At 37.8% G+C, this 15707-nt stretch overlaps 1 protein-coding gene across 2 annotated transcripts in view; it reads right to left on the bottom strand.

Annotated features, from left to right (window-relative positions):
- Positions 1–15707, bottom strand: part of mdn1 (midasin AAA ATPase 1) — a 306186-nt gene that overhangs the window by 20520 nt on the left and 269959 nt on the right. For both annotated transcript variants that reach the window (XM_028791087.2, XM_051925449.1), the window contains exons 89-94: positions 10067–10416; positions 4289–4444; positions 3952–4053; positions 1864–2065; positions 1014–1181; positions 634–791 (exon numbers count right to left, since the gene is read on the bottom strand). In XM_028791087.2, coding sequence (XP_028646920.2) covers positions 634–791; positions 1014–1181; positions 1864–2065; positions 3952–4053; positions 4289–4444; positions 10067–10416 — 1136 coding nt within the window. The remainder of the gene's footprint in view (positions 1–633; positions 792–1013; positions 1182–1863; positions 2066–3951; positions 4054–4288; positions 4445–10066; positions 10417–15707) is intronic.

Genomic DNA, 15707 nt, shown 5'->3' on the forward strand with positions numbered 1-15707 from the left:
GCCCTGTCCAGGGATTTTATTTCTGTCTCGTGCCCAATGCTTACTGGAATGGGTGCATCCCCAGATTGATGGATTTAATCATTAAACATCCTTTTCAGAGATATTGTGGCTAGGTGTGGCACACGGACATCTTCTTCCTGAATACTTTTGTCACCGCATGCTCTATGCACTGCTATGTCAATCATTGGCCACTGTTTAGCCTCCACTTGGACTCTAAGTTCCTGACCTCCCTTAAGTTGTGGAAAAAAGCTCTACTAAAACTAGATTTGAACTCATCCTAAATGAAGGCACATGGCAGGTGCCCACAGGATGCTTATATTATCCTGTTGGAGTCAAAGGTTTATCTACTTGCCAATGTAACCATCTAAGCCAACTCACCTTCAAGAAATAATAAGTTGACAGCTGAGTGGTTAGCATAGAAATCCAATAACAATGTCTCTCTTAGACTATTGATTAAACGATTTAGGCAGCAAGATTACATTGGCAAATGACTTGGGTCTGAATGTGCCATTGATTTGAACACTGCATCAGTGAATCTTCTTCTAAAATATCTTTAAATGTACGCTAAGATTTATATTTTAAAACATTTACACACACATATCAACAACTCATATATTTAACTGGCTCTGTCACCTCTCCCGTATCCATAAGATGCTCCATGACTGTGCAGATCAAAGACTCTGTGGTCCGGGCAGTTTTCTCATCGGCACTTGCATATTCAGACTCCTGTTTTTCTATATTGTCCTCTTCTCTCTCCAGAGGCTTCAGATCCATTTCAGCAGTCTCTAAACCTAATAAGAGGCATCCAGTCAATTTTACTTCATTTTATCACAATTTTGGTGTTATTTAAGACACATGCAATACTTTATTCACCACACCATTTCTAACAATAGAAACCTAAAACTGATGTCGCCAAAATACAGAAATTGAAATTCAAATAAGTTTTCATGATTATACATACACAATCAAACAGTACACCAATTATTACATTAAATCAGTTTTTTTGATCATACCATCCTTTTTGCTTGAAAGATGTTTGTTTTGTTCTGGCTTCAATTCCTGGGCATCCACTGCTTGCAGATCATCCTCTTGCTCTTCTGGCTTCATAGAGATATCATCTGTCCCCTCGTCAGTTTCAAAGACAGCTTTAGCTGGGTCCTGTTGTTCTGCACTGGCAACATCTGCATACAAAAATTATGATTACGATTTACTTGGCTAATCCTTTTACCCAAGGTAATGTACACATAATGAACTGTACCCTGCTCATATACATTTTATAATGTATACACATAGTCACATATGCTTATACATACATAGATACAATGTCACTTGATCATAGACACACAGTGAAATCGAAGTAGGACTTGAAATTGTGGTTAAGGGACAATTCCTAGCTCATAAGGTTATATCTAAATACTGTACAGTTCAAGATAATAAAAGAATTAAAGCTAACATGACTCACTGACATCTACTCTATAGCTAAATACTAGCTATCTATGATGTAAAAGTCATGAATTAAATTAATTCATTGCCAATAAATTAAAGAACAAAACACTGGAGTCATGTTATCTGGCTGGCTTATGAGCATTTGACATGGAACAACAACCTCCCCCAAGAATTAAACTGTAACAAAATTTAAGCATTACATAAAATGTCTATGTCCTGCAGTGGGTTGGCACCCTGTCTGGGATTGGTTCCTGCCTTGTGCCCTGTGTTGGCTGGGATTGGCTCCAGCAGACCCCCGTGACCCTGTGTTCGGATTCAGCGGGTTGGAAAATGGATGGATGGACAAAATGTCTAATAGAAAATGGCACATAAAGGTCTACTGAATATTGGAGAATTGAGACAAAATTGTAAGCTTACCATACGTCTGAGCATCGTATGCCTCATATGATTCTTTAATGTGCTCATAGACATCGGATTCTTGCTTCATCCTCTCACTTTGGGCTGTTTTTTCTTTCTTTTCACTCTTAGTGTCTAATGTACGCAGTTTCTTGTGGACTCTCTCATTGACATCCCCAGTGGATCTCTCATTATCTGCCTGACCAGGCTTCCGTTTGAAACTCTGAGAAAGGAAAAAGCAGTGTAGACAAAGAAATAACATTCTGCTACTAAGGAGGGGAAAACAAACTGATGAATGAATACAAAGAAAACAATACAATGGAGAATAAGTGCTAGATAAGTAAAATGCTTTAGAATTTTCAATGTATTCAAATGTCTTTTAAAGCCTATCAGAATAGAAAGAGCTTAAAAACAAAGAAATGGTATTCAGATTTGTAAAAGGTATTTAAAAACTTAGGCAATTATATCTCTATGCCAAATGAAGTACAAAGCCACCATAAGCAGCAGCAGCACTACACTAACAAAAATGGAAAGACTACTGTCAAACATATAAAAACCAATCAAAAAAGGAAAAGCTATATATAAAAGGTAATAAAATGATAGCTTAAAATATACGTTAAATATTATAGAGCTATAGGGTGCTCATGATTAATACGCTCCATAAAACCTTACTGGAATACACATGCATAGTGGCAGTGCTGTACAGAAAGGTGGGAGGTCACCAGGAAGTGCTCCACTTTGCAGTGCTTATAGCCTCTTCCTGTGTGCACGGGCATAGAAGTGCTTCTGTTAGGTCACACCGTACAGTAGCCTCTGAGGGCCTTTGTGATCCAGACCTCGTGGGATTGTGGATGACCATTACCAGTTACCACAGTGCAACACGTGTGACCTAAGATGGATCTTGGTGTGATTTCGTGACAAAAAAACATTACTAAATGAACCATAGTTATACTCAATACAGCTATAATAAAATTACACTGCAGTAATCCTAAAACCTGCACATTTCTTTTGCAGTACAATTTGAGCTGATTCCACCCATGTGTTCCAAACAATGGATGGTGTGCCAGTCCATCAGAAGGCATGCTCACTCACATATGCCCAATTTATAGTAGTCAAATCAGCATAATACAAACTTTTATACATTTGTGCCACTTCTGCACTAAAACATGGAAACACTGACACTTGCTAGAGCAGTACGTTAGCATCGCTGCCTTGCAACTGTAAAACTCCACATTGATTGTGGAGTGAGGTAAATTCTCTTTGGGATTTAAATGTTTTTTGCATGCTCTTCTAGGTTTCATGATGTCTCAACAAAACTGAGCAACTGCCCAAGAAGGATAATGAAGTAAATTGTTGTGTAGAAAACAGTGCCTGGGACATGTCATGTTCAGTCCGCTTCACTTTAACCCAAGATAATTGAAAAGTTCAAACTTTGACCCAACTGTCCATAGAACATTAGTTCAGCAATCTAGGGGAACATCTAGGTAAGGCTTGTCAAACTAAGATCCCGGAATGCCACACAGGCTGTAGGTTTTCACTGCAGCCACTTTCTTAATTAGAAACGTACTATTCACTCCTAATGGAGCCTACTTGTTTCGCTTTGACTTGATTTAACAACTCAGAACCAATAACTATTCCATTTTACCTTTACCAATCGCCATACCATAGGTGAAAATTTTTACACAGGCCTCAGCATTCGTCTGGAATAGGTTAATAAATAGCACGGTAGACCAAAGAATTTTTAGGGCTTTCAATTCTCAACTTGATGCTATTTTTGGGAAAGTACGTAAACCGAAGTGACATGCCTTGCTTAGCTGAATAGTCTGTTCTCATCACAGTGTTCTAATTTTCTAATATGCACTGATGTATAAAATTGTATGTTATCTTTTTAAAACCATAGTGAACAATATACATACTGTAACAGTCTTTGATTTATTATATAACTTAATGAGAGCTTTTTCAATTTATAGCATTCACATATCTTATTTTCCATTTCTATTTATGTGAATGTAATTATTTAAATAATTACATAAGAAGAAAACATCTTTAAAGTAATGTTCCTCTTTTGTGCTATTCCATCTGAGAAACTGAATATATATATATACATACTTGAGTTTTACTTATTGTGTGCTTCTGAGATGAGACTTGTGCTACAAGTTTTGATTCATGGCCTTCAGCCTGGTTAGCATCAGCAGCACCACTGCCATATTCCTTTGGAAGAAAAATAAACACATCATCCATCACCTTCAATACCCTTGTCTTTACTCAGTTGTCAACATAGATAAGAGACTGCAAGGAAATGAACAGTATTTAGCTAACCAACTCAGATGCAGGAGCTCATTTGTTACCATTTGCTATCCTTGAGAAAAACAACAAAGAAAAACATACAGACTGTTGACATGTCCATACAGTAACAAATCAATAATAGCACAAAAAGACTGCTGACCTCTTTAACTTCATCCTTCTCAGATGCAGCTCCAGCAAGCTCCACTGCAGTATCACTCTGCTGGTTTTCCTCTCCTGTCTGGCCATCAGATTCATGCTCTCTTCTGTTTTCAGACTCCGGAAGGTCATTCTCATCTTCGTTTAAAACCTCTTCTTCCTAGCCATCACAAAATACAATGAGACTCTTAAGTTTTGAAACAAACCAGAATATTTTGAAGCAAAACAACAAACTCTATGTTTGTGCACAAGAAACCTAAAAAGGTATGAAATGGATAAGGACACACCGATCAGCCACAACATTAAAACCACAGACAGGTGAACAACAGTGATTATCTCTTGACAATGGCACTTGTCAAGGAGTGGGATATATTAGTCAGCAAGTGAACAGTCAGTTGTTGAAGGGGATGTGTTGGAAGCAAGATAAATGGGCAAGCACAAAGATCTGAGCGACTTTGACAATGGCTAATCTGTGACAGCTAAATGGCTGGGTCTGAGCATCTTCAAAACAGCATGTCTTGTGAGGTGTTCCCAGTATGCGGTGGTTAGTACCTACCAAATGTGGTCTGAGGAAGGACAACCAATAAACCCTCATGGGTGCCTGAGGCTCACTAACGAGAACAGGGAGCAAAGGCTAGACTGAGCCAATCCCACAGACTATAGTACAAATTGAGAAAAGGGTGTCAGATTACACAGTGCCTTGTACTGCATAGCTGCAGATCTGTAACAGTGCCCATGATGACCCCTGAACACCACCTACAGCGCATATAATGGGCATGTTAGTGTTAGAACTGGACCATAGAGGAACAGAAGGTGATGGCCTGGACTGAGAAATCACATTTTCTTTAAAATTATGCGGATGGCTGGGTGCATGTGTGTCATTTACTTGGGAAAGAGATGGAAGCAGGATGCACACTAGAAAGAAGGCAAGCTGCCCAAACCCCCATTAGATCAAATATTGAATCTACTTGTATCATGTCACCCGCTTCAATCAAATGTGACTGTTCACTTCCAATGTCCAACTGTTTTGAATAAGTCAGTTTGTTTTTTTTTAACAGTTTATTGAATTTATTAATATCAAATAACATCCCACACAAGCAAGTCAAGTTTTACAAAACTAGGTTCGAATCAAATCAATCCCACAAGCCAGTTTTGTGAAAATGTGAAAATTGTGCGGTTTATGTTGATTGGACACTGTGTGAATGGTGTAGGTGTGTGTTCTGTCTAGGGCTGTTTCCTGTCCTTCACCTACAGCAGCAAGGAAAGGCACTGCCTAAACAATGGAAGAAACTAGTATGAAAATGGATGTATGTAGTTTGTCTATTTTTCCTTTTTTCTTTCATTTCACATCTGGAATAAACTAAAATTAAAACACACTAAACTTTTGTGGGACAAGGAAGACAATTTGTTAATTGCAGCACAAAAATATCAATCTTCTGGACAATTTCTCTGTGTCTGGTAGTATGCAGAATTGTTTAAATCATTTTGAAATTAAAGGTTTGGATGAATACATAACCATATGTATATAGTTAGATATTGTTTATAGGTAGCTTCAGAATGATACGTTAGTGTGTGTGTGCATATGTGTGTTAAAACATACACAGGGTGGGTAAAAGTAGGTTTACAGTTGTGCGTATGCAAAATAGAGTTTATTCTTGTATTATTTATTTATTTATTAATTACTGCATTTATTTGTATTATTTGTCATCTTATTATTATTAAAGTGTGCTTTGAGTGTAGCAAGCAGACTACAAGAATGTGTAAATAATGAAAGCCGGCAATTTGAGCACTTACAACATTGTACCTAGTGCACTATACCATAGTGACATTCTTTTGCATTAATAAAGTTATTATAATAATCATAACATGCATGTCTTTTTCCATACGAATAAATGTAAATACAGTAATCCCTCGCTATATCGCGCTTCGCCTTTCGCGGCTTCACTCCATCGCGGATTTTATATGTAAGCATATTTAAATATATATCGCGGATTTTTCGCTGCTTCGCGGGTTTCTGCGGACAATGGGTCTTTTAATTTCTGGTACATGCTTCCTCAGTTGGTTTGCCCAGTTGATTTCATACAAGGGACACTATTGGCAGATGGCTGAGAAGCTACCCAACTTACTTTCTCTCTCTCTCTTGCGCTGACTTTCTGTGATCCTGACGTAGGGGGTGTGAGCAGGGGGGCTGTTCGCACACCTAGACGATACGGACGCTCGTCTAAAAATGCTGAAAGATTATCTTCAAGTTGCTATCTTTTGTGCAGCTGCTTTCTGAAACGACATGCTGTACAGCGCTTCGCATACTTAAAAGCTCGAAGGGCACGTATTGATTTGTGCTTGAAAAACAAACTCTCTCTCTCTCTCTCTCTCTCTTTATCTGCTTCTGACGGAGGGGGTGTGAGCTGCCGCCTTCAACAGCTTTGTGCCGCGGTGCTTCGCATACTTAAAAGCCAAACAGAGAGAAATGCAAACAAATCAATAGGGCTATCTCTGTGACAGTCACTGCTCCTGACACGCACTCCTTTGAAGAGGTAGATATGTTTGCATTCTTTTAATTGTGAGACGGAACTGTCATCTGTCTTGTCATGGAGCACAGTTTAAACTTTTGAAAAAGAGACAAATGTTTGTTTGCAGTGTTTGAATAACGTTCCTGTCTCTCTACAACCTCCTGTGTTTCTGCGCAAATCTGTGACCCAAGCATGACAATATAAAAATAACCATATAAATATATGGTTTCTACTTCGCGGATTTTATTTCGCGGGTGCCTCTGGAACGCAACCCCCGCGATGGAGGAGGGATTACTGTATACTTTTGTCCGCCATTATATATATATTTTGCTTGTCTTGTATATTATATACAAGACAAGCAAAAATTTTTAATAAATTTTGACTTGATAAACGAGCAAGGTCTTGCAGTATGAGTAGTATGTATACGCTTTGTCTGCTGAGTGTCATGTGATCACAACTGAGCTGATGGTTCTTCTCTCTCGCTACGGGATTGTGGGCAATCGTCTCCTATTCTCCATCCGAGTCGGCGTGCCTCACTCATATAGTCAACATCCGTACGAGCGTATACTGTTTACTGCAGCATTAGGATTGTGACTGTGTGTGCGTGTGTGTGCTGTGACGTGCGAGTCCCCGTCTTGCATCCTAAAACACGAAGCTGAGTCTCAGTACTTTAGCAACACCAGCTTTATTCAGCTTGAAACAGCAACAGCACGGTTATTTATTGTAGCGGGATCTGCCGCTCTCCTATACACAGACACAGCTGTCAGGCAGGGCCCTGCGCATTTATAATGTTCCTTGTATTACCCATCGACGGAAGGCGCTTATAGCATGTCCGCCATCTTTTCGGATTCGCTTTTACGGCGAACTGCTACAGCGCTGGGAGACTGCGATTGCTTTGGGACGCTCTTCCGTGTGTCGCCCCGTTGGGTGCAATCCCACAAGAGTTTAGAAACTCACTCACACCAGCCATGATTCTTTTCAAAGGTAAAGTGCAGGTTAATTTGTTTTATGTATTTTTACTTTATATTTTGTATTAATCATTTTTATATGAATAGTTTTGGAATGTGGAACAAATTATCTGAGTTTCCATTATTTCTTATGGGGAAATTCACTTTGATATACGAGTGCTTTGGACTACGAGCGCGTTTCCGGAACGAATGATGCTCGCAAACAGAGGTTCTACTGTATTATATACTGTATGTATATGTATGTGTATACAGTAATCCCTTCTCCATCGCGGGGGTTGCGTTCCAGAGCCACCCGCGAAATAAGAAAATCCACGAAGTAGAAACCATATGTTTATATGGTTATTTTTATATTGTCATGCTTGGGTCACAGATATGCGCAGAAACACAGGAGGTTGTAGAGAGACAGGAACGTTATTCAAACACTGCAAACAAACATTTGTCTCTTTTTCAAAAGTTTAAACTGTGCTCCATGACAAGACAGAGATGACAGTTCAGTCTCACAATTAAAAGAATGCAAACATATCTTCCTCTTCAAAGGAGCAAACAAATCAATAGGGCTGCTTTTAAGTATGCGAAGCACCCGCGGCACAAAGCTGTTGAAGGCGGCAGCTCACACCCACTCCGTCAGGAGCAGGGAGCAGAGAGAGAGAGAGAGATAGAGAGAGAGAGAGAGAGAGACAGATAAAAAAAATCAATAAGTGCCCTTCGTGCTTTTAAGTATGCGAAGCACCGTTCAGCATGTCGTTTCAGGAAGCAGCTGCACAAAAGATAGCAACGTGTAGATAATCTTTCAGCATTTTTAGACGAGCGTCCGTATCGTCTAGGTGTGCGAACAGCCCCCCTGCTCACACCCCCCTACGTCAGCGCAAGAGAGAGAGAGAGAAAGTACGTTGGGTAGCTTCTCAGCCATCTGCCAATAGCGTCCCTTGTATGAAATGAACTGGGCAAACCAACTGAGGAAGCATGTACCAGAAATTAAAAGACCCATTGTCCGCAGAAACCCGCGAAGCAGCGAAAAATCCGCGATATATATTTAAATATGCTTACATATAAAATCCGCGATGGAGTGAAGCCGCGAAAGGCGAAGCGCGATATAGCGAGGGATTACTGTATATATATCTTCCCCTAAAAAACAAAAATATAACTAACTGCAATACTGGTTTTAAGAGATTGTTTAGGTGCAACAGACTAAATGTTTCCAAATGGGTACGCAAAATGTTTCTAAACTTTGCAAAGCTATGAGATATGACACTTAAACTTGGTATAATGATAGCTAAAAGATTGGAGTACAAAAGAAAATTGATTCCAGGGTTATGCATCATAGAATGTCTTGGTTATTATTATTATGTACAGTAAAACCCAGTTTTTTTGAAGAGTAATGAATAAAATGTCTAATTTTTTGTATTTTATTTAGTTGATAGTAATATGAAACAAAGGTTTTTAATTATAAACTTTCTTTTTAAAAAATTCAAAGTGATTTAAAGCTACTTTATTACATAGGCGCAATAAAAGCCATTCATTTTTGGGTATTTAATTTAGGCAAAATAATGCCTTATGGGGTGAAACAGTATAATTACTAGTCTATTGTTAAAACATGAACCTTGATAATTCTGCAGGTTTTAAGATTTTTCTAGTCACAATAACCTATAATTCTTAGTATTCAAAGTACACGGGAGTCATTTCATCTAGAAACATTCCAAAAATCAGAAATTTACTGTGAATTTTTAAATTAGGGGGACTGCCTATGGCCAGTAGCACTTAAGGAAGAGCTACTCACTGGAAGTTACGGTAGTTGAAAGTAATCTTTGAGCCCAAAAATAATTGTACTTGGGCATTTTAAAGACTGTTCTCTACTAGAGATCTGGGAAGCTTCAGATGGAATGGTGAGGGGAAAGAGCAAAGAGACATGATTACTGATTGCAGTCAGTGCCCTGAACAACAGCGTTCTCATTCATAAACAATGATACTCAAATCAGCAGATCCACTCAAACTGTTCACAAACTTTATTCATTCTTTAGTAGCTATAATTTTAAGGCCCCTTGTTTTTGTTTTCCCCAAAATAATTTTGAGGAAGGTGTTCCTGATTTTTAAGGGTAATAAATACTTTCAAAGTGTTCTATTGTATTACTGGTCTATATTGGTCAAAACAAATGTTGCATTGTAAATACTGACTATTGTACAGCGCTCTTGGATCAATTTTGCAGGTCCCTTGTGCTCTGATTCCCAAAGGTCATGCAAAAAGACAATTTCCCCTTTGGGGATTAATAGTGTACCCAATACCAAAAATGTATGTAAAAATCCAACCTTGGATTGATGGCCAAAGTCTTTTGAGACAGAATTGTCTTCATCTTTAGTAGTATTGTTATCATCATCATCATCATCTTTTGAGATATCATTTTTGCTCTCCTTCTCCTCTTCATTTATCTCCATGTTCTCTTCACTCTCATTTTCTTGATCGTCTGCCTCTTTATCATGATCTTCTTTACCTTCATTTTCTTGTTCCATTTCTTGCTCCCCATCCTCTGAAACACCCTGCTCATTTTTTCCTTCCCTGTCTTCGCTCTCCTTAGGTTGTTCCTCCTGAAGTGATTCATCTTTCTCCTCCTTATTATCTAAATCAGCAGGTTCAGCTTCTATATCCATGGGATTTTCCTCTGTGAAGATCCAAAATTACAGTTTAATCAGTCAAGTAGCAAGTATACTCCAAGAGAAACAAAATGAATCATATTATTAATCAAAAAAAATTTTTTTTACATATACAGTCAATTATAGAAGTGCTCTGTACCTTGAGCAATTCTTTACTAAAATCAATTAATTTGTTCTCTGTGATATTTTTATTTCAAAGCACTAAAACTCATTTTTTAAGGTTAGGTTAGACACTGCAGTATATTTGAAAAAAGGAAATATGCAGCTTGCATAAGTATTCAGTCTCTGTGTTATGGAACCTTGAGTTTACACAGATGGAAAACAATTGCCCTCCACTAATGAATCATTGAAAGAAAAAAAAAAAAAACTGCCACATTATCTGAATTAAAAAATACACAGTTAAAGGGAGTATTATTTAGGTTGTGAATCTGTAGAATGTCTGTGAAATGAATAATGAATGTAAAAAATGAGTAAAAAAAAATATGTTTGGTTGTCCCAGTGGGCACTGTTGGTTCAATTGTCAGTAAATAAAAGCTGGAGCAAACCATCCAAACATTGCTTTACAAAAAGTTGTCCACAACAAAAGATAAAAGTCTTGACAGAGAAGGGAAAGAGAAATGCAATCACTCTGAGGGAGCTACAGAGTTATTCTGGACTAAAGCACTGCACAACACTAGCCTCTACGTGAGGGTGGCAAAAAAAAAAACAAAAAACGAGAAGCCTTTACTCAGACAATAAACTATGCAAAAACATGTTTGGAATTTGCCAAAAAATGTGAAAGTGATGTAGATTTGATGAGTGAAAAGTTTTATGGATAGATGAGACCAAGATCAGGCCTTTTGTAAAAAGTTCAAAGAGATGAGCAGAACTAATGTATTAATGCCTAACTGATATCTGTGGGGCTGCTTTTTGTAGCAGGAAGAAAGGAGGAGGAATGAATGGTGGAAAATACAAGCAAATACACAAAGTGAACCTGTTTTGTTATGTTTAAAAACTGTAACTTGGGGGAAAACATTCACCTTTAAGGAGGACAATGATTGCAAATATAAAATAACTTTGCCATGACTTTCACATTTTCCAGTCAAGGGCAAAAATATTAATGTCTTATGATGGCCCAGTCAAAACTCTGATCTTAATCCATCTGAGAATCTGTGTCACTATTTGAAAACTGCAGTGTAGAAACATCACCCAGCTACCTAAACAACCTGAAGTGAAACTGCCATTAAGAAAGAGACAAAAATCACAGACAGTGTGCAAAGCTGGTATATACTGTACATGCCTCAAAAGATCTAAATGTTCATACTGCTATTAAAGGTGGCCCTACATAATATCAAACTATGGGGATTGAATATTTAAACAAGTAGCTGATTTCCTTTTATTAATCTTAAGATTTTTTTATAACACCAAATAATACTATATATTAAGAGGTTGGGAGCATGTGCTGATAGTACTTATTTTATCCCAGGTGAGGCAACGTGCCAAGTCGTACTTTAAAAGGCCATACTTCTTTAGCCCCTGTGACCTTGAATTGGTTTAGATCTAAGAATGTCAAGTTATTAATGTAGAACAATAAGACCTGACAATCTGTAACGGATATGAGCAAATTACTGTTTTGGTTAAGGCAAAGTCAATCATAGCAGTTATTTACATTGCCTACCGATTAAGAGGGCAGACCCAAGGTCTTGCTGCTGCTGGGAACCTGGGCAAGGGAGTCTGACGTTACATCACTGACAATGCATCCAGGCACAGTCTGGCCCATCCAGTGACTCTTAGGAACAGGCTCAGTAACAACTAAGTAAAGATTGGCGACTACTGGAGAGATAGTTGACAGTATGAAATGACAGAATGGAGACAGAATAGATTAACTGCATCTTCCATGAGGAGGAAACCCAAGAAACGCTATGGGAAAGCCTTTAGGAACATACCTCCTGGGGAGTCTTAAATGGGTGGTGAATGAGATCCTCAATAGGACGGACCCAAGATTAGCAACCCATGCTAAAGGCTAGATGCAATTAAAGGAAGAACTTGCATGGCCTTAAAATCCAAGCTAGAATGAAATTCTCGGATCAGGAGAGAGAGAGAAATGTGTAGTGCATAGGACCAGATCCTGGTGATATACAGGTGTAGTCCATCCCTCTGTGCGTCTGAAACACCCATTTTCTAAACAATAGTTCAGAAGCAGCTACAGATCAGAAGTGCCACCAACACCCCTCCACCTCAGTTTGATGAAGATGTGAACTTATTCAGCCAAAGCCAAATGAATCAGAGTCAACTTTAGTATGCCTTGGAAAGGTTTGGATGTGTAAAACCAGACACAAACACAGAATACTTCATGAACGGCAGAGTCACTAAGATGTATCACTTGAAGCAAGAGATCCAAACTCTGAAACTGCAGTATGAGAGAACCAGCAAAGATATGCAACAACCACTTGTGAAGCTACAGAACAGCCTAAGGAAAAAAAGATAATGGCAGTCCTAGGTTGGGTGGAATAGAAGTAGTTGAAATAAAACAGGCCTCCTTTATTGCCAACCCATCATCTTCACCAAGAATGTAGTAGGGAATAAGCATAGTGGTCAGCTCATGTGCTCAGTGAAAGAAGTGAACTGTTACCTGCACAGCACCCCTAAGTGACCCAGAAAAAAGGCAAGACTTTGAACACAGCAATGCCCATTATCAAATTCGCTACAACCCAACTGGAGCAAGATCAGCCTCCACCACTGTCCCCAGTGGAGTGCCTCACATTGTGTACAAGGCCAGTGAAAGTATGCAGAGGATGTTTAGATCCCAAAATAAGAGAACCGGAAAAATATCAATTCATTTATATGCATCTCACTTCTTAGTGTGGAGGGCAAGACATTCCTCAGTGTATTTTAATGCTGAATGATAGACTTGTTTACGAATACATACTTCTGTGCCAGGATGTTTTGGAGAACACTGGTGTAGATACACAAATCACTACAGAATCTCACAAAGATAAAGCAAACCCAGTTTTGTTATGGCTGGACCTTGCCAATGCTTATGGGTATAGCCGAGGTAATTCTCCAAAAATATCATCTTCCTAACAAGAGCAAGGACCTCATTCTGGATTATTACAGCAATTTTAAGGACGAGAGTCTTTCCTGGGTCTATTATGTCAGACTGATATCACCTTGAGAAAAGTATTATAACTGACTTTACCATCTTGATTAAATTTTTTGTCCTTGCTATAAACATGTAAATAATATCAGCTGAGATGGAATGCAGAAACTCTTCTTCTCTGCGAGGGAGCAGCACTACCGCCTCACTACCGTGCATGTGTAATACCTGCTTTAATGCATTTCATCATGAAAATGATATCAAGTATTTATATTAGCATTCTAAATTTTCAGAAAGCAGGAATATCATGAAGTGAATGGATTCTGTATGGTGATCGCTGTCTTCTCTTAGTGCCGTGGAAGTCAGTTTAAGAAGCATAGTGATTAACCACTGGGTCGGGGAACGTAACACAAAGCATTTAATGTGCTGCATTAATTTATGACGGGGTAAATTAAGTAATTGATTAAACATTGATTTTAGGAAGTTTAGTTTACGACATTCTGCTTTAATTATGAAGTAAACTATTGAGAATAAAGTGGAAATGTTGACTTTAATCTCAACATAAACAGCGAGAATAAAGTGGAAATGTCGACATTGTTCTCGACATATAGTTTGTTTTTTCTTCCCAGTATAGCTTAGCTTGAAGCAAGGTCCATATTAATACAGTTTGCCTAAATGATGGTTCAGCTGGTAAAGATGTCATCACCAAGTTGCACTTGTTATATTTTATTTTAATTTGGTGAATACTGTGTAATGCACCTGGGCTTGAAGTCTTGAAGTAATAGTGCAACTATCAGTAATAATACTATTATTTATTTTATTGTTATTATTTATTAGTTTAAATATTATGCAGTTTAATGATGATAAAGTTGTTTAAAAAGTCACTTTAACGTGTCAGTGGACAGAGATTGTTAACATTAACAGAAAGTGTAGTTGGTTTACAAAAAATATTTACTATTTATTCCTTTTCTAAGACATATTCGGTGCAATACAATTTTTGACAAGCACTTCTGGATATTTTACTAAGTCTAAATACCTCTTTGTATGGTTGAAAATATGTTGTCAAAATTAGTTTGTTTTTGCAAAATTTGTTCAATAAAAAGGTTCTATATTTTGACTGCATCTGTCATGCAATGTGATACCTTCTCCATTAGTGCCACCCCCTTGAAAACTATCACTTTATGGGGCAATGCAAAACTGTATTAATACTTGTGTGCACATTAAAATGTTTTTTTTTGTACAATACTCTTGACAGTGGAATAGGTTATTCTTAGCCAGTAATTGCAGTGGAAAATGTGGTTAACATCCACTCATGCATTGGGAAAAAATACCATCGAATACCGTGAAGCCAGGATAATTTAGAAAAATACCGTGATATAGAATTTTGGTCATACCGCCCACCCCGACTACAAACTTTAACTTGCCTTGCACTGGACAACTTCAGTAACATCCTCTGTCACTGGGCTTTTTTTTTTTTTTTTTTTGCTAAGCCCTTCCTGTAATCAATTTTTCAGTGTCAAAAGAAAAGCACTATTGACTTGACATTACGATTATCAGCATCAAGCTTTTTGAAAACAAGCATTTCATAAGCACACTTATTCTTATGCAGAAAATTACAATTAAATATTACAAACTTAACAATGCACACTACTGATATTTAAGAAATGATGTATGTGGTAAATGCACCTTACTTTGAAGGGGTATCTTTTTAAAAATTATGCTGCCTGTCATACTAGCTTATCCTTTTGGACAACTGGGCATTGCTTCATTTCCAACAATAAGTGGTTATCAGAAATTTACTGTGGTATTATTTTTCCGTGCAATTAACTATGATTCTTTTTAATCATTTATACTGTATTTTAAACATCCCTCAAGTTTAATGAAGTTCTTTGGTCTCATGTCCTTGAGCCTGTGCTGCCCTTATAAATGTTTGTTTTTTTTTTTTTTTTTGTTTTTTTAAATAAAAATATAAAGAGTGTTGCTGTCAGCACTAAACCAGAAACCTTCCACTGCGTCTTGCATTGTGCAACTGGGAGTTCAGAACCACTGTAGCCAATAAAACTGGGCCATTACAGCATTATCCACTGAGCTGCATTCACTTTCTGAGCCAGAGAAAACTGCATGGCCATTACGTCATTTACTAAAATATTCTACACTTCAAGATCATGACCTATGAAGATAGTGAAGACATGTGTTACATTTTGATGTGTATTAAAAAAAATC

The sequence above is a fragment of the Erpetoichthys calabaricus genome, chromosome 3, assembly GCF_900747795.2.
Source record: "Erpetoichthys calabaricus chromosome 3, fErpCal1.3, whole genome shotgun sequence".
Taxonomy (NCBI): Eukaryota; Metazoa; Chordata; class Cladistia; order Polypteriformes; family Polypteridae; genus Erpetoichthys; species Erpetoichthys calabaricus.